Source organism: Bos indicus, chromosome 22 (genome assembly GCF_029378745.1).
Source record: "Bos indicus isolate NIAB-ARS_2022 breed Sahiwal x Tharparkar chromosome 22, NIAB-ARS_B.indTharparkar_mat_pri_1.0, whole genome shotgun sequence".
Lineage (NCBI taxonomy): Eukaryota > Metazoa > Chordata > Mammalia > Artiodactyla > Bovidae > Bos > Bos indicus.
The window spans coordinates 52,490,976-52,515,107 of NC_091781.1; the positions used below are offsets into that span (position 1 = coordinate 52,490,976).

At 54.4% G+C, this 24,132-nt stretch overlaps 1 protein-coding gene across 1 annotated transcript in view; it reads left to right on the forward strand.

The window, feature by feature from the left end:
• CCDC12 (coiled-coil domain containing 12) overlaps positions 1-24,132 on the forward strand; it is a 36,451-nt gene that overhangs the window by 6,601 nt on the left and 5,718 nt on the right. The window contains exon 2 of the mRNA XM_019984259.2: positions 21,221-21,288. Within this exon, the coding sequence (XP_019839818.2) occupies positions 21,221-21,288 (68 nt within the window). The remainder of the gene's footprint in view (positions 1-21,220; positions 21,289-24,132) is intronic.

Below are 24,132 nucleotides of genomic sequence, written 5' to 3' on the forward strand. Positions count from 1 at the left end.
GGGTGACAGGTGGAGAGACCACATACAATATTCGACCGTGCTCCTGGGGTTCCTGGGAAAGCCAGGCTGGGTCCAGAGATGCTTCACGGGAAGGCAGAGTGGAACATGAGCTGAGTTGTGATGGATGGGACTGAGGTTGGAGTATTAAAGTAGCTGGAAAGGAATGTTCCAGGGGAGCATTTCAGAGGTGGGGACATCAGGGGCACAGAGAGGCCAGCAGGGGATGCTCCAGAGGGTTTGACAGCACACAGTTGGCAGGAATGAGGTCTAAAAGTGCCGCTGGACAGTCTGGTGGCCAAGTTCTACAGGAGCCAGGGCTTCCGGCTGGGAGGGCGGCCAGCCTTCCCCAGGCACATATTTCTGTATTGTAGCATTGGAACCTCGTTTCCTGATGCTCATCCAGAAGTTCTAAGCCAGGTGAGTAGGTGAACAGTTCAAGGCTGTCGATGAAGCTCTATGTCATTCTCTTCCGTCCTGGCCACCAGGGCACCTTGAGGCCACTTTCTTCTCTAATCTCATCCTCATCAGCAGCCAGATGGAGGCTTCCAAAAGTGATTCAGTTGGCACAAACATTCGCCCCTTGGCTGTTGGTTCTTCTGACATTTGGCCTGGATTGGACTGTCTCTTTCTGCCCTGAGACTTGGAGACTGGTTGTCTGCTCAGCCAGCCCCTCAGGGATTGGGTGTGACCTCAGGCCCAAGGTTTGGCTGTCAGCTTTCAGGTTCAACAGCAGTTCCTGTTTTTCTCTCTAGAGAGAGCAGAGCAGCGCTGTTCAGTGTTCTCCGTACAATCTGTGCCGTCTAGCGCTGCAGCAGTGAGCCACATGTGGCTCTTGAACCCTTGAAATGTGGCTAACATGCGTTAATTTTATTCCATGGGCTTCCCTGGTGGCTCAATGGAAAAGAATTCACCTACAATGCAGGAATCGCAGGAAACCCAGGTTCGATCCCTGAATTGGGAAGATCCCCTGGAGGAGGACATGGCAACCCCACTCCACTATTCTTTAGTCTGGAGAATCCAATGGACAGAGGAGCCTGGTGGGCTACAGTCCATGGGGTCGCAAAGAGTCAGACACAACTGAAGCGACTTAGCACGAATGCAGATTAATTTATATTTAGACAGCCATCCTTAACGTATGACTGCCTTATAGAACAGTGTATCTCTGGAGGGCTTGCTCCATTTCATCCAACTCATAAGAGACCATAAGTGTCTCACCTGAACGCCCATTTATTAAGAGCCAAGAGGGAGAGGGCAGGTGGCAACCCAGGTGACCATCACGTCAGCCTCGGGGTCTAGAGTTGGGGCAGAAGGCTTTGAAGTTGTCAGTCTTTGTGGCCAGCATCTCCAGCCGATGTATATTCCTGACCTTTTGAGTGTGCACCCAGTGGAGTTGAATGCTGACCATTCGGTGGTACAGTTGTGATCTTCACACTCAAGACACGTGCATGTGGAGAGCGGAAGCAGTGCCAAGGCAGAGGGGAGCAAGTTGAAACTCTCTGACTTGGGTGTTGTGGGTAAAGTCCTAGCCAGTGTGGGGTGAGGGCATAAGAGGGAGCTGGAGGGAAGGGCTTGCATGGGTTGTGGGCAGCAGAGGGTGGCAGCAAGCGAGGGATGATGGAGGAGAGACGAGCGAGCTGGGGTGGCAGGGGTAGTCCAACTTGTCCGTGACCTGCTCATCTCTCAGAAAGCTGTCTCTGTCCCCACCCCATATGGCCGCATCCCCATGCCCAGCAGCCTGATTGCTAAGTCACTTGAGGCAGTCATGTCTCCTGGGTTGACAGCCTTTTGCAGGTTGGCAGACCCAACATTTACATGACCGCTTATAGGGTCTCATGACTTGTTCATTCCTGAAGCAGTCCTTTAAGATAGATGTTGATTACTCCCTATTTAATAGGTCAGGAGACCTGGGGCTGTAGGGACCTCTCATGTCTGTGCTTTGTCATGTTGTCAGTCCCGGGTGGTCCCTTAAGCTCTGGCTCTGTGTCCCTCTCCACTCCTCACCCCCTGAAGAAGAGGTCACCTTCCCATCACGTACAGAAATTGCCACCGGGTTGCCTGGAGGGATCCACAAGACACAGCAGAGAGCATGTGCTCTGTGTGTGTAGACTGTCCGGTTCAAATCTCAGCTCCACTCATAACCTCTTTCAGATGAGAGCAAATCTTTAAAGCTCTAGACCTCCCTACCTCTGTCTGTAAAATCCAGACCTTGTCCGTAGCCAGGAGCACAGAGAAGGGGTCCAAAAGAGTCCATCTTAAAGTCTTGCACACGGGCCTTTTACCAACGTGGGCGTCTGTCCTGTCTCTACTGCCCTCCTGGAAGCGGGAGTTCAGGTGGTCCTCCAGCCCTCTTTGCTGGGTGACAGTGGGTAGAGCCCACCCTGTTTCCAGCGGAAGCAAAGAGGACATCCTCCTGGTCCCCTGACTTTACTCAGCCCAGCCCTGATTCCTTGAAGGTATCAATAGAATTCATTTTTAGTGCAGAAGGTTGAGATTAACCAAAAAAAGAAAAAGTGAATTTGCAGAGCTGCACCCTCAATGAGGTGTGCAGTACCCGTTCATCCTAAGGACCAATCTTCACTTCCCCACCTCTGCTCGGACCCTGAGGTCTTAGAGGCCAGTGAAAGGGAGAACCTCGTGGGTGGGAGGTTTGGGCTCCCCACACAGACACCTGTTGATGAACCAGTATTGAAACCTTGGATTGAGTCATCCCCTCAGAGGGCCCTGACTTGTTCATTTGTCAAATAAAGGTGTTGAATCAGTCAGAGGTCCTCACACCTACTGGTGCCCCAGGATCACCTGGGGACACAACTTGCAGTTTCTTCCCTGGCTCCATCCGAAACCTCCTGTCGGGATCTTAGGATAGTGGCTAGAAATCTGAGCATTTTTGAAGTTCCCCAGATGATTCTGATACGGTATTTATCTGGAAATCCCAGATCACTCCCTGGACATCCCCCCTTGACAAAAGGAAGTGGAACACTCCTTTTCCTGGAGCCCTTCCTCACTGCAGAAACTCTGCAGCCAGCCACCCAACAAGTATTTATTGAGTACCAGCTGTTTGTCAGACCCTGGGGATCTAACCTGTGAATAAGACTGCCTCCCTGCCTCCAGGGGCTTCCATGGGAGGGGCGGGTAAGGGGTGGGTACGGGCCCTTGTTCCTGAGATAAGTCCAGGGGAGAGTGGTCTTGCGGAGGAAATCAGGAGTCCAGTTTAGGCCACTTTAGTTCAGAGATGACTATTAGACACCTAAGTGGAGAGAGACTGTTAGGCAGGCATCTGCTCTGCTGAGAGATTCTTGTGTAGGAGGATTCGAAGCCCTAGACGAGATCCCCTGGGTACCGAGCTTAGACAGCAGAGGGGGTTAGATACTGCCTAACAGTGTATAACTTTATTGCTACTTCTGTCTCAGGTATTCCTTTGGAAAAGGTGTATGGATTCATTACACATTTTAATGTATTATCTATAGATTATAAGATAAAGTCAAACATGTATCTGCTGATAATTTTCAACTTGACTTGTCTTTATACTTAGAAATGTCTCTTAATAGTAGGCTTCCCTGATGGCTCAGATAGTAAGGAATCTGTCTGCAGTGCAGGAGACCTGTGTGCGATCCCTGGGTCAGGAGGATCCCCTGGAGAAGGAAATGGCAACCCACTCCAGTATTCTTGCCTGGAGAATTCCATGGACAAAGGAGCCTGGCAGGCTATAGCCCATGGGGTCGCAAAGAGTCGGACACAGCTGAGTGACTGTCACTTACTCAACAGTTTTCCAAAGTGCCTACACCGTTTTACACTCCCACCAGCAGTGTATGAGAGTTCTTTCCAGTACTTGGTATGGTTAGTCTTTTTCACATTAGCCTTGCTGATGGAAGTGTAGGGGTATCCCTTTGTGGTTTAAATTTGCATTTTCTTCCTAATAAAATTCTGTATCTTTTCTTATGTTTATGGGAAGTGCCTGTTTATGCCTTTTATTGGGCTGTTGTTCAGTTGCTTAGTTGTGTCCAAGTCTTTGCGACCCTATGGACTGCAGCATACCAGGCTTCCCTGTTCTTCACTGTCTCCCAGAGTTTGCTCACACTCATGTCCATTGAATCGATGATGCCATCCATTGGGTTGCCTGGCACTTTTTCCTATTGATTTTGGAGAGTTCTTTATTCCAGTCCTGAGCGGGTCTTTTGTTCTGTATATGTACTATAGCTGTCTCTCTGGATCTTGACTTTTCTTGCTTTAATCACATTCTTTGATGAAGAGAAATTCTTCATTTAACATAGGCCCGTTTATCCATTTTTTCTGCTAATGCTTCGTGGCCCATTTAGGAAATGGCTGCATACTCTGGGTCATGTTGATATCCCCTTGTGTTGTATTCTAAAAGTTTTATTGTTTTAGATTTATTGATTTAGATTTAGTTTTATCACCTTTAAATTGCTGATCCATCTGAAATTTATTTTTATGTGGTTTAAAGTAGATGTCAAGATTTTCTCCCCATATGGATATCAGTGACTCAGCACTATTTATTTTTTTAGAAAGAAGACTATTTTTCTCTGAATGGTTGGCATGCAGTGTCCTTGATAAGACATACTGCTAATCTCCCGCAACTTCTTTTTTTTTTTTAATATTTATTTATGTGGCTGTGCCAGGTCTTAGATGCAGAACGTGGGCTCTTTAGTTGTGACATGTGGGATCTGGTTTCCTGACCAGGGATCAGACCCAGGCCTCCTGCACTGGGAGCAGACTCTTAGCTTCTGGACCACTAGGGAATTCCCCTGCAGCATCTGAGAGTAGTGGTAGTTATTATAATAATAGTAGTAGTGATTTTTTTTTGCTTTAAATGTTACTGAGTCCCAGTTCATGCCAGCCCCCCAAGAGATAGGCAGCTCCTTGGAGCAGGGACAACTCAGATTTATTTTGACAAGGATTTAGACATTCCATGGCCTGGGCAGTTGTCTTGCGCATTCTGTGTCCCATAACTGAGCCTGTTGGCTTTGTGCACAAAAAGGGACTTATTTCGGACTCATGAGGAGGGCGGGGGCCTGTCAACTGGCTCCCCAAAGCCACTTAGACTCCATCCACTCTGTCCATACTCTGGAGCAACTAGGGGCTGTTCTGACTAGAAATACGAGTTGCCTCGAACAGTTGCTTCTAGGTCAGTTGTCTAAACTTGGGCTTTGTGTTTTCCATTCACGCCTGCTGACCCTTGGAGCAGGATGTGGTTGCTCTGTGGTACTAAGTATTGTAATCCAGGATTGAAATGCGATCTGTGCTATTATTATTATTTTAAAAAATTTGTTTGTTGGAGTCTAGTTAATTTATAATGTTGTGTTAGTTTCAAGTGTACAGCAAAGAAGATCAGTTATGCATAGACATATGTCCACCCTTTTTTAGATCCTTCTCCCATATAGACCATTACAGAGTATTGAGTGGAGTTCCTGTGCTATAGAGTAGGTCCTTATTAGTTACCTATTTTATATATAGTAGTAATGTGTATGGGTTTCTCTGGTAGCTCAGCTGGTAAAGAACCCCACTTGCAATGCAGGAGACCCCCGTTCAATTCCTGGGTCGGAAAGATCTCCTGGAAAAGGGATAAGCTACTCACTCCAGTATGCTTGGGCTTCCCTGCTGGCTCAGACGGTAAAAATCCGCCTGCAGTGCGGGAGACCTGGGTTCAATCCCTGGGTCTGGAAGGTGCCCTGGAGGAGAGCATGGCAACCCACTCCAGTATTCTTGCCTGGAGAATCCCCATGGTCAGAGGAGCCTGGCGGGCTGCAGTCCATGGGGTCGCAGGGTTGGACGTGACTGAGAAACTAAGCACAGCACAGCAGTAATGTGTGTGCATCAGTCCCATTTTCCCAGTGCATCTCTTTCCCCCTTTTCCCTCTGTGTTCTTGTTTCAGGAGAAGATATGCCCCATGTTTCATCCTGAGATACTGAAGAATACCTCCCCCCAACACACACCCTCATATTTTCCCACCCCCCCAGATACCCCAACTCACCTCCACATACACACAACAGTATACCCCCAAACCTCCCACCCCCGTGGACTCCCTTGCATCATTGCACCCCACACCTCCCCACACACCCCAAACAGCAACCCGCCACACTACGCCCACACCTCCTGTACTCCCAACCCTCAGTCCCCTCATCCCACCCCTGTACACATCCCATAATTCCCCAAAGCACACACGCCCCACACCCCATGCCCCACGCCCTTAACACTGCCCTCCCCCCAGCACACACAACCCTGAACAGCTGGGAGGACTCGCGTGTCTAGCTTCTAAGCCCCCGCAGAGATATGGGAGACCCCGTGGCGGAGCTCGCTGTGGCTGGGGGTCACGGCTGGCCCTGCTTCCTCCAGGGCCCTTCCCTCACTCCTGGGCGGCCTGGCTTCTCCCCGGTTTTGTTGTGGAAGGAAGCAACAGCTTGTACTCTGGAAAGAATTCCTAGAGGAGAAACAGTTGCTATGGTAACGACTCCCAGTGGGGAGTAAAATCTACACTCCAGGGCTATATTGACTCCAGGCTCTCAAGAGCTGCTCTGTCTAGAGAAGGTGCGAGTGGCTGTCCTTTCAAGGACAGCACTCTGTCTCCCTCCAACCAACCCACCTCTCCTCGTGTTCAGGGCAGGGCTGCACACAGGGTCTGGCAGGGCGATCTGAAAGCTAAAAAAGAAGTGTGTGTGTGTGTGTGTGTGTGTGTGTGTGTGTGTGTGCGCGCGCGCGCATGCATGCACGATCTGAATACTAAATAGAGAGAGTGTGTGCGTGTGTGTGTGTGTGTGTGTGTGAGTGTGACAGCTGGAGAGGCAGTTCTCCGCTGACAGAGCCTTCCTGCCCTGGGTCCAGGAGTCCTTGCGAGCCAGGCTCTCTGGGGTGAGCAGCAAGTTTCCGAGCCCTCGCCTCACTCCTGCTGAGGAATGCTGGCTGTGTGCTGGGCCTGTGATGGGGGCCAATTTCAGCGAGGCTGGGCCCAGTGGGGCGATGGACCTGTGCACACCGGTTGCAATCCTGCTGACTGGCGTGCACTGTCCTAGGGCCGGAGTGTGTGTTGGGGGGTGCCCCGAGAGAGCTGTGTGGGCTCGCAGGAGGGGTGAGGAGGAGGGAGTGTGGAGGAGGGAGTCCTGGACCCACTGTGAATCTCCTGTATGTTATTGACTGGCCTGTGGGTCACATCTTCATTTGGGCTTTGTGCTCCAGGCGGCCTAACTCTGACCTGGTGGAGGTGCTGCAAAAACCCTTGAGGAGGGGTGTGAGGGGCTGGCTGTCTGGAGCCTTGGGAGAAGGAGGGTGGGGTTGGAGCAGAATAGGCCGGTGGGAAGGTGTCTGACTTCAGGGAGACCGCCTGTGGAAGCCCCCGCCCCAGCAACCCCGCACACTGCGGCTGGCTTTTCTGACCTGGACTCACATCCCCTGCACGCATGATGGAGCTGCCCTTCTAAACCGTGGTCAGCTCAAGGGCAAAGCCTAGGTTCTCCTCGGGATGAAGGGAGGGGAGGGGAGAGGCGTGCGTGTGGGGTCAGTCATGTGCCCCTTTTCAGCGATGGGGTGAGGGGAGCAGGCCTCACTTGGGTGATGGAATTTCAGGGGCCTCGTGCTCAGGATGCAGGTGAGAGCGTCCGGCGTCGCCGTCATCATCATCGTGGTCGGCGCCTACTGTTCATGGTGTGGCCACAGCAGAGAGCTCCGCACGTCACAGACGCTCCCTCATTTAACACCCCTCTGCACTTTTGGAAAGTGCTGCTCAGAGAGGCCCACGAACTCAGAGGAGTCCCACAGCTCTGCTTCCTTGTGCGGTTCAGCTTCTCAACCTTTCAGCCCAGCACATGGTTAAAAGAAAAACTGCTTTGCTTCCAGAGGAAGTATGTGTAGGTGAAAACCGAAAGACCTTGTTCAAGCAATTTTTTCCCCCACAAATAAATGTGCCACTTCTGGCTTGTAGTTTAAATTTGGTTTTAATGAGGACTTTATCACTTGGAGATCACACCAGAGAGGAGACAGCTGTCTTCCCTGTACTTCTCAGACTGTGACACTCTGAGAAGCAGCTGATCAGAGGTTAAAATAGCTTCTAGTCTCCTAGGAGCTTCAGCGCACTTTGTTGCTCTGTAAACCTGACTAGCCTGGGAGTTGACTTGTCAAGAATTTGCTGTTTGAACCGGGGTGCCAGGGTGGGGGCCCTGCACATTTCAAGCTCACCTCCAGTTTGGGATGGAGGGATAGTGGGATAGTGAGAGGAACCCAGGTGAGACCCTTGGCTTGCCTGCATCTGCCGTCGGCCTTTGTGGTGGACCTGGTGGGATTCTGGAAACACATCCACAGAACACTTGACATTCCGAGCCCAGCTGCTCCATTTGCAAACTGGGCCTCAGGACCTTTGCCTGGCTTGCATCCAGGGTTTCCCTGTGGATCAGATGAGTCAGGGTATTTAAGAAACTTGGAGTGCTTAAAGTGATGCTCATGATGTGTTCTTGTGCTGTTCTTATATGTGGTCACATGAAGCCAGGGTACTTAATTGCAAGCAACAGAAATCTGTTCTGGCTGGTTAGTTCATTAAAGAAAAGAGAGCATACCTTGGAGATAGGCAGTCAGAAAGAAGCCCAGCGTTTCACAGGAAAAGGGCTTGCCCTCAAATGTCTAGACACAGCAGCTTGCTTGCTGCCAACACTTCCAGAGAGAAGTCTGTTTGCTGGCCCCTCTCCCTGCTGGGACAGCGAGTAGTGGGCACTTTCAGCTTCTAGAGCGTGAAGCTGGCTCGTCCTCTCCCAGGACTCCACATGGAGCCTTCCCAAGTAAGAGAAGGGTGTGGGTGGGCACTGGGCAGCCCATAGAATGACCTGGGAATTCAAGTTCCAGTCACCTTCTTGCGTGGCTCCAGGCAACGTGATAAAATAGACAACATACCAGTCTGATTGAAATCAAGAGACCCCAGGTCTAGACCAGCCCAGCTCTTGGCCTTCTCATGCTGCGCTCTGCCTGGGTCTCTCGTGGCCTGTGTTTATGTTGTATGAGAGATTTCTCTGTTTCTTCTCATCCTGTCTACTCTGATGCAGAGGCCACCCCGATGACCACAGTAAGCCCTCAGGCAGCTTGGGGTGGCCTCATACAGGTCACTTCCCCCCACTGGTCATCCTCTTTGAGAGGAGGGATGTGGTCTGACTCAGAGGCTCCTCAGCTGGGGCCATTCACTGGAATCGTGACCCCAGAGTGGGCCAGCCCTTGAAACATGCAGATTCCTGGGTCTTACCCTGCAAGATTCTGATTGAACGCGTGTCCTGGGCCTCTGGATGTAGTTCTTGTTGGACCTGAGGTCTTTGCAGCCCTAGAGTTGGTGGCTTTGTTACTTTTCTCACTCGGTAATGGACGTGGTGATCCTTCGGTGGCTCCTGTGCGGAAAGCACTCCCAAGCCTTGAGGCTGTTTATTTGAAAGAGTTTTGGGGGCGTGCTGCAATCAGAAACCTCTGTTTAAAAGCTGACCTGTCTTTTATTAGCTGTGAACTGTTGAGTAAGCTCCTTAGCTGTTCTGAACCTCGTTGGCGTCGTCTGGATGGGATGATAATGCCTGACCCCAGGGGTGGCTGTGGGGGCCAGAGGCCCCGTGTGCACTGGTGAAGCGTGGGCAGCTGTGTGAGCACAGCCTGGCACCGTGCGGCTGGCAGGGGCTGTCCCTCCAGACACACCCAGGGGGCAGCTGCCATCTGCCAGCCTTTTTAACCCATTCCTGGCTTGTTTTTCCTGTGGCCTCAACCAGTGACCGCTGCCCTTTCCTCTCTGGCCCTTCCCGAATGTTCTTTGTGAACACCCCATCACACTGTTGCCCCCTGCCTGTCCTCGACTGCTCGCTGGTTTCACGCTGCCTGTGGATGAAGTCTGTAGCCCCCGGGGCAGGCCTTTCCCTGCCAGTTCCTCCTCCAAGGGCACCATCGGGGTCTCTGCCCGCCCCTCGGACACAGGGCCCAGCCTCACACGCCCACTGTTTCCAGTAACTCTGGCCCTCCCTGCGCTGCCCTGCCTGCTCTGCTTTGACTGACTGTCCCTCCAGGTCAGCTTGAATTTCATCTTCCGCCCAGCTGTTAGTCACCCTGCATTCCCACGGCTCTGCGGGAACTCTCCATTCACCTGTCTGCTTCCTCTTTCACCTGCCCCTCAGCTCCCTGAGGGCAGCAAGTCATGTCTTAGTCACCTCTGCCAGGTTACAGGACTCGGGGCACTACATAAACATCAGAACGACGAATTGAAGCAGTTCAACGGGCACGTAATCTGGGAGTTGGTTCGGCTGAGATTTTCCTGGAAGAAAAGCAGGAGTTTGGGAGGAGTTCAGGGGAGAAGGCGATGGCACCCTACTCCAGTACTCTTGCCTGGAAAATCCCATGGGCGGAGGAGCCTGGTAGGCTGCAGTCCATGGGGTCGTGAAGAGTCTAACACGACTCAGTGACTTCCCTTTCACTTTTCACTTTCATGCATTGGAGAAGGAAATGGCAGCCTACTCCAGTGTTCTTGCCTGGAGAATCCCAGGGACAGGGGAGCCTGGTGGGCTGCCATCTCTGGGTCGCACAGAGTCGGACACGACTGAAGCGACTTAGCAGCAGCAGCAGGGGCTTATTTAAAAGTCTGCGGGCGGCAGCCATGCCAGCAAGATCAACCTAACGGTGTGTGAAGTCTAGTGAGTCTGTTGCTCAGTCATGGAGTGGGCTTGCTTTGACTGCTGTGCGCATGAAGAGCTGCTCGTTTTAGGGGGTCACAGGCTTGTAAAAAGCCAGCCACGTGACATTGGTAACAGGAGCCCTGATGTTGTCCTGTTGGTGGCTGTTGGGAGAACCATTTGGGGGCACCACCGTTGGTGTGAACGGGCATGTGTGCTTAGGTGTCTGGGGGAGGTGGGACAGTGTCATTTCAGGGGCCACTCCCAGTTTTCAGGCCCTGTTTCCATGGAATCCAAGATGGTGAACACACAGGAGATAGGCACCCTCGGGCCTCCCTCCAGGACTCCACTTCAGAGCCCCACCCATCAGCCAGAGTTCAAGTGCAGAAGCTGTTTGTTCTCCAGCCTGGCCGACCTGGAGAGGGTCAGACACCATGGGGTTCCAGGGGGCTGTTCAATTCCCCACAGCTGATCAGCTGGGCCTGGTGACTCTGACTGTCCCCTGTGGCCAGTCCCCCAGAGCCGCATGTGGCTGTCCCATCCCCAGGCAGGGGGCCTTTGGGGACCTTACCATTTGCCATTGGGATTCGCTTGCTCTGGCTTTAGCTGTGAGCCTCGCACGGTGAGGAAGTCCCGGGGGCTGTGAGTTCTGCTTTGTGGCGGGGGAGGCGTTTTCCCCCTCCCTCCAAAAAAGGGAAATGGTGGGGCCAGGGAGGGGAGGGGGGTGACCTCACGGATCACCACCTGTTAACTTCGTAACTGAAATCTTCAGGCTGATTATTCACAGGGAGACGTTTGGCCTGATTGGAGGCGCTCGGCCTGCAGCCTGGCTGCTGGTTGGACCGCCGGGCCCTGTCCCTGGGCGCTTAGGGCCGCAGTATGTGCAGGCCTCCATCTGCCCTCCTCTCTCCCCAGCAGTGCTGGGGTTTTTGTTTTTGTTTTCGGCTTGAGAAAGGTCATTAAACCCTGACCGGGCTGGGTCGGGCCTGAGGGCTACCTATGGTTCCCTGCTGGCCCGCTGGGGCAGGTGAAGGTCAGGAGAGTCCAGGGTGAGAGCACAGGCCAGACAGGGAGCGGCAGGCAGCTGGGCTCCTCCGGTCGCTTATGTCTTTAAGTCATTTCGTAAGTCATTTGACAACAGAAGGAAAGGAAATGGAGGAAGCACTGCCCACAGCCTTGTTGTGTGACCGTCCCGCGTCAGTGTCACCATGGCTTCGCTCACGCTCACGTGTGTGGCTCCACGCCCCCTGCATCCTGTCCTGTCTCGCGGTGATGCCCGTCAGGTGGCTACTCCAGTGACCGACTGGCAGGGGGCGTGAGCCGCTGGCCTGCCTCCCTGTGCCCGCAGGTCACAGCCTCCTCCGGGCCCCACTGCTCCGTATCACAAGAGACACAGGGGGAGCACCTCTGTGTATGTCGCCCTTCTGTCTCCGTGGTGCTTTCCTGGGACGGGAGTTCCTGACCCAGAAACAGCCGTACCTGGGGCTCCTCGTAGTTTGGTTGCGTTTCCCAGAGATGACACCAGGAAGGGATGTCAGCCCTATGATGTGAGGTGGAGTGACGTTAGACGCCAGTGAGACCCTCTGAGTGTTTGAGGTAGGCGGAAGGAGGGTCAGAGCCGAGGTTCTGTGGAGACCCCAAGGCTGGAGGCCCACCCTCCCCTTGGGGCGCCGGCAAGCCCGAGCAGCAGGACTCCGGGCGAGTTACTTCACAGTAACATCCCCAGGCCTCCAACTTTCTTATCTGTGAGAGGAGAAAGCAGTGCTGACCTTACTATTTTTTATGCTGATGAATTAAATAATGTTATTTCCATTCATTGAATAGTCAGTTGCTTGGCATCCTGTTATGACTGCTAGGAGATACAGTAGAACAGAGTTGAAGAACAGCTGGGTCCCGCCCTCCCCAGAGCTCACCTGCTATTGGGAAGCCTTCTAATGTTGTGTGGAACCTTGTTATATTCGATCCTTCCCACTCTCTTAGGAAGTGGGCACGGTTGGGGTTTATTTGCCCTCATTCTCCAGGAAAGAGGAGGTGCAGATAATTGACAGGGGGAGGGTAGGACAGACAGCTAAGGGGTGAACAAGCAGATGTGTTGGTAGAAGGAACCATGTATGTAGCAGCAGGGAACTGGCTTCCAGTTGTCTGTCTGTCTCAAACTGACGGAAAGACCTTGGGGTCCGACACGCACAGAGACCTGTGTTAGGTGTCACCAGGCCTCAGACCCTGCATCCTTGGAGGCAAGGATAGTGATGCCTGGTGCGTGAGTGCAGTTTGGCGGCCCAGACCACGTGGGGAGGAGAGCCTTGTCTGTCAGGGGGTGAATTACCATGTGCATCCTGCCTCTCCCTGCCCCCACCCCAGGTTGCCCATTCATTTGTTCTCCATTGTCACCTGCTGCCATGTGTCAGGTGCTGGGGAGCAGTGATGGGCAAGCCTTTTGTAGCTTAATCTAGGAAGACAGATGACAAGCAAAATCTCGAATAGGCAAATCAAGGTAAAATCAAATGTCTGGGACAGTTATCACTTGATGGCCTGACTGGGAAGAACGCCCTTCTGTTAAAAAGGGGTGTAACCTTCAGCCTGCCCACAGCCGGGGGGGAAAGTGCCGCAACCTACCAACTGTCTTCCAGCTGCCGTGGAGCTCTGTGGTGGATGCAGAAAGAGGTTTCTGTAGGGAAGCCTCACAGATGTGGTGTCTGCTCTCCCAGCCTGGGGCCCCTGAGGGAATCAGACAGGCCATTCTTCATTTGAGTCTCAATTTTCAAAATGAACAGTTGGTCACTTACAGAAACTTGGCAGAAAATAAAGAAGCACTATCAGAAAAGGATACCGAGGGCTCAGGGAAGCGGGTGGTGGCGAGGAAAGGAGAGGATACGCCTGGTTTTCCAGGCCCCACCGCTGATGGAGGGCAGGGCTCAGGACATCCCAGGATGCCAGCGGTTCTCTCCCACACTGGGTATCATGTAGGGTTCTGCCCCAGATGGCGGATCCCGAGTTAGTGTCTTTAATCCTCAAACACCCTGGGACAGAGCACCAGCCCCACTTTAGCGGAGTGGGGAGAGCCTCTAGCGGAGGCTCAGAGAGGTCCTTTAGGTGCCCACTGTCTCACCACCAGTAAGTGATGGAGAGGGATTTTCCGACCGCTGGTCTGTCCAGCCCTGCCGCCTGGCTTCGTGCAGACCACAGTGCATCCATCCTCCGGGGGGCTGGGCAGGAGCTGGGAGCCTTGCCTCGCTGCGCAGGGGGACTGGTCCAGGCTGGCTGTGTGTGAAGGAAAGGAGGGGGTTTGTCTTTGCTCTGCCCTCAGTGTTTCGTCCCAGTGGCTTTCCTGCAGGGGCCGTGGGGGCCGTGGGAGGGTCCTTGTTAACCCTCTGCACACTCAGGGTGCTCGTCCCCTCTGCTGCCCTCCTCCCAGCCCCAGTCCCACTCAGCCTTTAAAGTGCAAGGAAAGTGGGGGACTTCCCTGATGGGCCAGTGGTTGAGATTCCACACTTACACCACAGGGGACACGGGTTCGATCCCTGGTTCAGGAACTAAGATCCCAAATGCCACAGGGCCCCCCAAAAAAAAGAAAACAAGAGAGAAAGAAAGGTGGTATTTCCTTTGGCAAGCCTCCTCAGACACCTCAGGTGCCACCCAAAGAAGCCCCTGTGACCTTTCCTTTCCTCCTCTGGGCCACCACCCCGCTGAGAATCTGAAGAGCTGTGGATTCTTCCTCTGGAACAATTAGCCTTTGCACAGCGGGCCTGCGTGTGTGTCTGATCATGAAATCCTGTCCATGGACCCAGGCTGAGTGCCCACATTGGCTGCGAACAGGCGGTACCTACCGGTTCTTTTTTTCCCTTCTTGGCACCCAGTGTGGAGTGCCTAGCAAAAGGGAGCCAGTCAGTATTTCTTGACTGGTAGACTGCTGGACAAAGGTCTGTGTAGTCAAGGCTATGGTCTTCTCAGTGGTCATATATGGTTGTGAGAGGTGGACCGTAAAGAAGGCAGAACGCCAAAGAATTGATGCCTTTGAACTGTGGGGCTGGAAAAGGCTCCTAAAAGTCCCTTGGACAGCACAGAGATCAAACCAGTCAATCCTAAAGGAAATCAGCCCTGAATATTCACTGGAAGGACTAATGCTGAAGCTGAAGCTCCAGTGTTTTGGTCATCTGATGCGAACAGATAACTCATTAGAAAAGTCCCTGATGCTGGGAAAGATTGAGGGTAGAAGAAGAGGGTGTCAAAGGGTGAGAAGGCTGGACGGCATCCCCGATACAATGAACATCAACTTGGGCAAATTCCGGGAGATGGTGATGGACAGGGAGGCCTGGTGCGCTGCAGCCATGGGGTCACAGAGAGCTGGACACGGCTGGGCGACTAAACCATAACAACAGACTGCTGGAGGACATGCCGCCTCCTTTGAGCGTGACTAGTTCCCCGTTTGCACTTGTGACCAGAATAGGACCAGACTTGGCTTGGGGCCATCTCCCCATGTTTCTCTGCCACATGCAGGACGCCAGCGGTCGTCCAGGGCAAGGCTGTGCGCTGGAACCTCGGCCTATGTCTGCGCCAACCATCATCAGAGTCCAGGCATCGGACCTCAACCCTGGACAGCCTGAAAGCCACTGCACCCTTTCTCTTCGTCCCCTCAGCCCTGGCACCGTTTTTGTCTCAGGCACCTTCATTCTCCCCTGGTCAGGACCTCAGTCGTCTCTGACTCCTCCCGCTTCAGGCACCCCCTTGTTCTGTCTCCCCCCCAACCCCACCCGCTCTGGCCCTGACCTAGTTCCGGGCTCTTATCAGCAGCCTTATCTCCCTCTCCCTTTCTGTCCTCCCAGCCCTCCGCTCCCTGTAGCTTTGTTCTCTCCGCTCACAAGCCTTTAGAGAATGTCCGCACCCTTAAAAGCTTGGGCGGCTCTGGGGCCGTTAGTCCCCACCCTCCCCTGCTGACCTCTGATTCCTGGTGGAGCCCTGAACCAAGGGGAACAGGAGACCTGTCCCCCCCATGCCCGTTGTCTGACACGCCTTCTGACGTGTTTGTGAAGCAGACATTTTAATGCTCTGGGGACTGCAGAGAATGCCTGGTGGAGACAGTGAAAGTGAACAGTCCTCATGGCCTCCGCAGGTGCCGGCAGTCTGGGCCTGTGGCTTCTCCGCAGCCCTTCCTGCCCTCAGGGTCTGCTGTCTTGTCACCCAAGCTGCAGGCCTTCCTCTTTCTTCCCTGATCATTTCTTTCTTATAACAGGGCCATGATGTTGGTGTGATCATCACACTTCATAGATGAGAAAATCCAGACCAGAGAGGTTGAATGACTTGCCCAAGGTCACACAGCAAGGTGAAATCAAGGCCATGAGCTGTGCCTTCTGTAGGCGGTGTCAGGCCCAAGGGTAAGACAAGCATCTGCCTTCAGGGATCTCCCTGTCTCCTGGGCAGACAGTGGGCACACAGGCCAGGTGGTCCTAGCAGCAGGCTGAGTGCCAGGGCGCAGAGTCAGGGCCCCTACAGCCCACGAATATCACTGCCCACGAGGCTCAGACCCTCCTGCCCACTCCATTCCCCATCTCTGGGCAGTAGAGCGCTGTGCAGCGTCTATGTCCAGGCATGGTGGCTCTTATCACTGGCTCCGCAGGATGAGTCAGACTCTGGGTGACTGCCCTACCCTCAAGTGCCCTTGGCACACAGCTTCTGCTGCAGCTGCCCCTGACAGGAAGTCCCTGTGCCTTCCCCCAAGGTGCCCTGGCTCTGAAGATGTGTGGCAGGGTGGTGCAGTGGAACATGCCCATTCACCCTCCACGTTGTCAGTCCCCTTCTGCTCCCCAATCCTGGCATCTGAGCCCGTCTCTCTGTGACTTTTCCCCATCCTGGGCCAAGTCGGGGCTGGAATGGCTCAAACCAGGGCCACTTTCCCCTCTTCCTAGGGGACTAAGGTTTGGAGCCTATTTTCTTTCTCTCTTTTAAATTTATCTGCACCACATGCCATATGGGATTTTAGTCCCTCAATCAGGGATGGCCCACAAATTAAGAACAACCCCCCACCAAAGCACCAAGTCTGAACGTATCCCCAAATTGATAAATCTCTAGCTGGTCTAATAAGGAAAGAGAAAAAATGCAAATTATCAGTATCAGTGGATATCACCATAAATCCTGCAGACATTAAAAGGATAATAAGAGGATATTATAAGTGACTTTGGCCAGTAATTTCAGTATAAATGGAAATTTCCTTGATAGACACTATGTAATAAGATTGACTCAAGAAGAAAAAGGAAATCTAATGAGCCTCTTACCTAAAACCTCACAAAGGAAAACTTCAGGCCAAGATGAATTCTTATCATATGTGTAAAGAAAAAATAACACCAATCTTGCACAAGACTAATTTTATTTGTAAAAGTGTTGTTTCTGGCAAAAGGATTTCAAGCGTTATGAAACAGGTTAGTCAGGCTCCGTTTGGGGCAGGCCTGTTTTTGAGAACCCCTGAAGTCCTGCCTCCGCGGCGCCTTCCTCCTATGGGCTGTGAGGAGGGTGAGAGCAGGGATGGGGCTCTAGTGTGGAAACCTGGGCTGGGGTCAGAAATGTGGGGCACCTCCAGGAACGGACAGGTGGGCTGTGGGGAGGACCCCGGGCCAGGCCAGGACTTCCCTGCCCTGAGCCACTGGTGTTGTAAGAATTTGGCTCTTCTGGAGTTGGTGAGGAGAGTTGAAGAGTTGGTAAAGTTGGCAAAGAGTTCATGAAGGTGATCTAGTCCCGGCTCTAGGCTATGCCTGGAGGGAGTCCAGGAGACACCCCCCCACCAAGAGGGACTTGAGGAAGGGGGCCGATGATGAGTAGGAATGACCACAGGCCTGTGTCCTGGGCCCAGAGGGGTGACAGAGCTCAGTCACCTCAGAAGGTGGCCTTGAGAAGGTGGCCTTTGAGCTGGTGTCTCGACTGGCCAGGTGGGCCGTCTTTGGGGTTATCAGAATGGACAGGACTTGAGACGAAGGGTCCAGTGTGTGGATGAGGCCAGTGCGGACGGGCTACGGGCAGTGGGCTGGGCCTGGGGAGGCTGCGAGGGGGATGCTGTAGTCCTGAGCTTGTCCGGAGGGTGTGGGGACCAATGAGAGCTTTCAGAAGAGCGCACGCTCCATCCATGTGGATGGACAAGGTGCAGAGAGAGGTAGGGGAGGGGGATTAGAAAGACAAGGGGAGAACGCAGCAGGCCGTGGTGTTCTCCAAAGCAGAGGGCGTGTAGCTGTGGGCTTGGCTGCGGTGGGGACCATGGGGTTGGAAGAAGGGGAAAGGGTGGGGTTTGGGGAAGGTGTGTGTTGGAGGGGCTAGGCAGTGAGTTGGATTTAAGGGTCTGGGGGGCGGTGAGGAGTCTCCAGATCCCCTGGGACGCCGTGCACCTCGGGCCTTCTGCCTGCACACCCTTGGGTGTCCTCCAGGGTGTGGACGTTGGCCCAGCTGGCTGTGACTGGTCTGATCTCACAAGGCCAGGTCTGATCCGCGGGGGGAGCGTGGCAGAAGAGCCCGAGGCCAGAGCTGTTTTTAGAAAGTAAGTGCCTCTCCCATCTCCTTGGCAGGAATGCAGGGCTGGGTTCAGGAAGACCTCGACCCAGACCCACAGCCAGCGCTGACACGTTCTGTGACCCCGAGCCAGACTTGCCTTTCCCTGAGGGCCATTTGGCAGCTTCCCCCATGGGTTGAATTGAGGGCTTAAAAGGCGGCGGTCCTGAATCCTTCAGATCTGAGGGTCTTCAAGAGTCTCTCGGGCTGGGTGGACCATGAGGCTGGTCAGTGCCTCCTATCACCCTGCCTAGCAGTGTGAGCGTTGTGAGCCAGGCCAGGGTCTCCCCAAGCCACACCCTTCTCATGGACGCTTACCGTGCTACCCGAGTTGCCTTGAACGGCGACTGCAGCGCACCTTCATGTGGCCTGCTCACTTGTTCACCCGCTCCCACGCCCCACACACACGTGGGTACCATTCCTGAGCCCCTGCTCTCACACAGACCCTGCTCTCCCGACTACAGGGGGCTTCCTTGACCTCCGCAGCCTGCACCACTGCCGCAGCCGCCCACCAGACTGCGGGACGTTTTCTGTAAATGTCATTTAGATCGTTGGGTGTTTTCTCACTTATTAATGAGTAACTTGGCCTTTGCCGAGACACTTGAGCGTCTCCGGGACCCGGGGAGGGTGGTGACAGACACACTGCTGAGTTTGTTCTTGCTCGGGGGCTGGGAAACGGGCATGGGATTTGCAAAGGACTGGCTCCCAAAGGCTGTTCCCACAGCCCCCACCCTTTGCCCCGAGCTGGCCAGGTTAGCAGAGCCCGCAGGGAAAGAGGTCTTGCTGGGGGCTTGCCCACCAGCCCCCTTGAGGGGCAAGCTGGGCCTTTGCTGTTCTCTCCTCTGTCCTTGCTGTCGGGTGTGTGTGTGTCCATCACCTCGTCCCCTGAGGCAGGCCCGCTGGCCATCTGGGAGTCCATTGGCTGCAGCTAGGAAGGAGTTTGAATGTCCTGGCTTCTGGCTTGTGTGCGTGTGTTCTTCTTTCAGTCACGTCCGACTCTTTGCAGCCCTTTAGACTGTCGGCCGCCAGGCTCCGCTGGCTTGTGTAATCACTAGCATTTGTCAGGGAGGGGTGTCCGCAGGTGGGAAGCCACATGGGGAACCCTGACTTCTGTTTTAGTTAAGAGTTTATACTCTGCTCTCCCATCTCTTTGGCCATCACCAAATCTGCCTCTGCCTCTGTGCCTCCCTTCCCAGCCTCATCAGCAGGCTTCTGGGAAAGGCCCCTGGTCCTTCCGCCTGTAGTTCCCGCGGTCTCCTCTGGCTCCCGTTGCCTAAGAACCCTGGCCAGAGCCCTATGTGACCGCCCCCCCGCCCCAACCTTGACAACCTCACCTGTGTGTATGTGCTCCAACCACCTGTGTGTTCTTCAGACCACACCCGCTCTTTGCTCAAGCTTGCTCCCCTCTGGGAACGCCCTTCCTGCTCCTATCTCCCCATCCTATGACACCTGCATTCTGCCCACCCCTCAGTAGGAAGGTAGGAAGCCCCCCACCCCACCCACCCCACAAACCCATGTTGACCTCACTCAGGTAGCTGCTGTCATTCATTCCTGCCACCTCCTCCCCAGGAGACTGAGCCACCCGGGTTGAGAGCTAGGTCAGCATCTTGCCCTGTTCACATCACAGAAACCTTTCTCTGGGCCAGACCTCCCAGCCGGGGTTGGTGGCTCCCAGGGTCTCCATGACAAACACTGGCAGGAAGTGACTCATAATGTGAGTGCCACCCTCAGGGAGGCCGTGTCAGTAGCATAAACAAACCTCTAGGAGAGGTGACACGAGCAGCTGTTTTACTTAGACTTTATATGTTCTTATCTCCCTGGCAGCAGGTTCCCCGTGGCAGGAGCTTCCGATCGTCTCCTCGAAACATGCTCCAGAGAGTCAAAGGCAGGTCATGGCTGGTAATCAGGGGCACAGGGACTCCCTCTGAAGGGCCAGCCCTGGCGTGCAGGGAGACCCCCGACAGGGCTGTGTCCCAGGGCTTCTCAGGACAGGCACTGGGGGCGGGGGCCCACGTATGCGAGAGCATGCTCCGTGTTCACTTGTCTGCGGGCAGGTCTGATCCAGCGGCCGCGGTCTTGTGGTAAGGAAGGAGTGGAAACAGCACAGGGTGACTTTCTGCCGTGCTCTCGGCGTACCTGGAGAGCAAGCGTACTCCGTCGGGGTTGAGATGAACGTGGCTTCTCTAGACCTCCAGAGAGGCTGGGGAGGATGGTGGTGTGGGGGAAGGAAGTCCAGGCGTGCCAAGGAAGAGAAGAGAACCAGATTTAGGGATTTCCCTGGTGGTCCCGTGGCTGAGACTCCACGCTCCCAAGGCAGGGGGCCAGGTTCAACCCCCAATCAGAGAACTAGATCCTACATGCTGCAACCAAGAGTTCACATGCATGCCACGGCGAAGATGGAAGATCCCACGTGCTGCAACTAAGACTCGTCACAGACAAATAAATACGTTTTTTTTTTAAAGAACCAGATTTAGAAGAAATTGTTCCCATAGAAAGTTCAAACCAATTCCCCTCCCCTCTGCCCCTCTTAATACATTGCAAGAATGAACTTGTACAAGCCTGGTCCTAACTTGAGTGATACTTCTCCTGCAGTGAGCCAAATAGGTATCTCTGGAGAAGCCTCTGGCCTGGAGGGGTTTCAGGAGGCCTGAGCTTTTGTCCTGCCCTGGCTCCTGGTGACTCGTCTTCGCTCTGTCCCTCCCGACTCCTGAGGGTGGCTCCATCCAGACCCATGAGGGTGGCTGGTGGCCTGCCAGCGTGGGCCCTCCTCGACCCTGACCGGCATCATCTCAGCACCCATGACCTTCCAGCTCTTCCAGCGCATGCGATCTGAGGGCTCCCTGGGTCTGGGCCTGGGCTGGGGTCAGGGGCTTTAAATTCTGCTGGGGGAGCCGAGGGGTGGAAGGGCGGCTCCAGCACCGTGCCTGTCAGCTACATCAGGCATGTGCTTGGCTGGAACCCCAGGCTGGTCCTCGCCAGGCCGTCCTGTTCTCCGTTAGTTGCCTGGGTGGTGTGGACTGGAAGGAGGGGTGTTCATCTGAGCAGTGGTTTCTCCCTTCCTTTGCAGGACAAGGAAGACGGGGAGCCAAACACCAAGCAGCTCAGAGAAGGGGAGGAGGAAGGCGAGAAGCACAGGTAACGCCTCGCACTCAGCTCTCTTCCCGTACCTGTTGGTTTCCACATCGTCCCAGCATCGTCCCGTCCACATCTGTCCTGTTGCTGCCTCTCCACCCCATGGCCACTTTGTTCAGACAGGATGGTCCTCCTGTTGGAACCTTTTCTGCACCCTTGCCCTCACTGGCTATCTGACTCTCAGCCACCAACCATTTTTTTAGCCACCAGACCCCTCACATTATGTCTCCTCACTCTCTTCTAAAATACTTGGGGTGACATGGTTCTACAGCAACCCCAGAATCAGGTCCAGACTCTCCCTGGTGTGTCTAGCTCTGCTTCAGCCATCAGCCTGGGTTCCTGCTCCCTGTGAGGACTGGAGCTTTTTTTTTTTTCCTTAATATTTGCTTATTGGGCTGCACTGGGTCCTACTTGCGGTATATGGGTTCTAGAGCTCCATGACCAGGGATTGAACCCCGGGCCCCTGCGTTGGGAGTGCGGAGTCTCCGCCGCTGGACCACCAGGGAAGTCCCCGGTACTGGCTATTGAGGCCCTGAGAAAGCTTATCCCGGTGAGCTGTGCATTGAGGGGGTGCAGCAGGAGGGGGCCACTGGGCCGGCGACTTCCCGACGCTGCAGCCTGCCCTGGCCTCCTCCGCCAGGGTGAGTGGAGCCCTCTCCGGGGACCGGTGCCTCGTCTGCGCCTCTGTGTTCAGGCGCTGACCTCAGATGAGATGGGGCCTTTTCAAGCCCACAGGGGCGCATGTGTGTCTGCGTGCTGTGACTCCACAGTTTGCAAAGTGTGTTCACACCATCCCCACGGAGGCCCTGGGGCTCTCGCCACCTCACTTGTTTTCAGAGATGGCGACGGCCCTGCGCTGAGGAGGCTGGTGATGCTCCACGCTGGTGCAGGGACCCTGGTCACCTCAGCTCCGGGCTCTGTGGTTTCTCGTTGGGGCTCAGCCCCCCAGCACGTTGTGCAGCCCGCACCGGTGACAGAGATGAAGGCCAGGTCGTCGCTTTTATTTGCCAAGTGACCGCAGGCTCAGGGGCTTGGCGGTGGGTGCCTGCAGTTTCCGCCTTTCTGTGGTAACTGCTGAGAGACCCTTTGGTTTCCCCTGGGTTTGTCCTCAGGTTTTTGATTGCTGGCTGGAGCCTGAGTCATGTCTCAGATTCGGTCATCTACCCAGATACAGTGCAGGGTCAGGGGTGGTGGCTGAGGAAATGGGAAAGTCCAGTAGGACTAGAGGCAGGCACCCTGGTACCTCACCCCTCACCAACCTTGCTGGGGAGTCACCCACCTTCCTCTCTGCCCGTCCTCTGGCCCATCTGTCCACAGAGACCTTTTTGGAATCATGGCTGTTTTAGTTCCTTTGGCTTTCCTTATAAATTTTAGAGTCAGCTTAGTATCTATTTTAAAAGCTTGCTGAAGGTGACAGAGTAAATCGTGACCGAGGGGGACAGTGGCACGCTGTGGAAAGCGGCAGAGGAAGAGGGGGCTTTCTGGATGTGGTGCCCTCCCTGTTATCTTAACCCAGTCCTTAGTGGCCCCGCCTGTGGGTATTTCAGAGGCGGTGGGAGGGGCACACTGTCTCCTGTCAGTTCCTCTCAAAATTTCAGAATGTCGTCATCATCTAAGCGTATGTGTCTATTGTTGCCTACTTATTAAAAATAATGATAAGCTAATATAAATAAAAAGTTTGCTAGAGTTTCCATTTGTATTACATGGAATCTATAGCTCAGAATACCTTAAAAACATTTTTTTTTTTCTTACTCTCTTCAGGATAAATCCTGCCCCATTCCCCTACAACCAAATCCCCATTTAGTGAGAGTCAGTTCCCCAAAGGCCGACCAGGTACTGTGTGAAGGAAAGACATGTTCCTACCCCCAGGAGGACCCCCGCTTCTCCTCTGGGCTGGGTCTTTCCTCTCCCAGCCCTCCTTCCCTCATGGCCCACCTCTAACACAGCCCCACTGCCTGCCGCCTAGAGGAGAGGTGATCCCGCAGCCCTGGAAACCTGGCCTCAGAAAGGGACACTCATGTCAGTTGCTTGTGTTTTTCATAAGCCCTCAGTCACTTCCTCCTGATGGCACGTCGGTTGGTGTGTGCCGTGGAGGTATGTCGAGGGTAGGGCTTGTGGCCAACAGTCATGGCCACCCGGCCAGGTGGGAGGGAACGGGTGGCGTTGCACACTCCGTTGGGCACGGGGCAGGGAAGCGTGTCCTGTTAAGTGTCTGAACAAGCCAGCCCCAAACCCTCAGCCCCCACAGCCCCTGGCTTAAGATCGTGGTCAGCACCCAGCCAGAGCCGTCACCGCTCGGGGACGGCGGTTCACCCTGGGTGAGCGTCATGTACCGCAGAAGGAACTAGGCCACTCACCTTCCTTCATGGGGATGGAAAACCGGTTCTGCAACTTCCATGTGGAGAAAGGTCCCACCCCAGCTGAGGCCCGGCCCAGCTCTGGCCCAGTGCCCGAGCCCTTTAGGCTGGCCAGTGCCAGGCCTTCTCCCGTCTGTCAGTTGGGTCCCCAGGATGGCGGCTGTGTACCAGAGCGTCTCACAGACCGGGTGACGCAAGCTTGATTCAGCAGACATTGCTCCACTGAGCAATGTAGCAATGTGGCAGCGCGGATCAGAGCGGCCCCCACCCACAGCCCCTGAGTCGCGCCACTCCCGCTCCAGGACTCGCTAGGGAGACACATAGGAGGCTGTTTTCTGGCTGGCCTCAGCCACTGGCCCGCCCTGCCACTTGGTGTGTGACAGGCACATCCCTGCCACGCTGTGGGCCACTTGCCACGCTGTGGGCAGTATTTCGAGAAGCCTCTGTAGGCTGTACGTGTGTCTGCTGGGCTGTTCCTTCCCATCTGCCT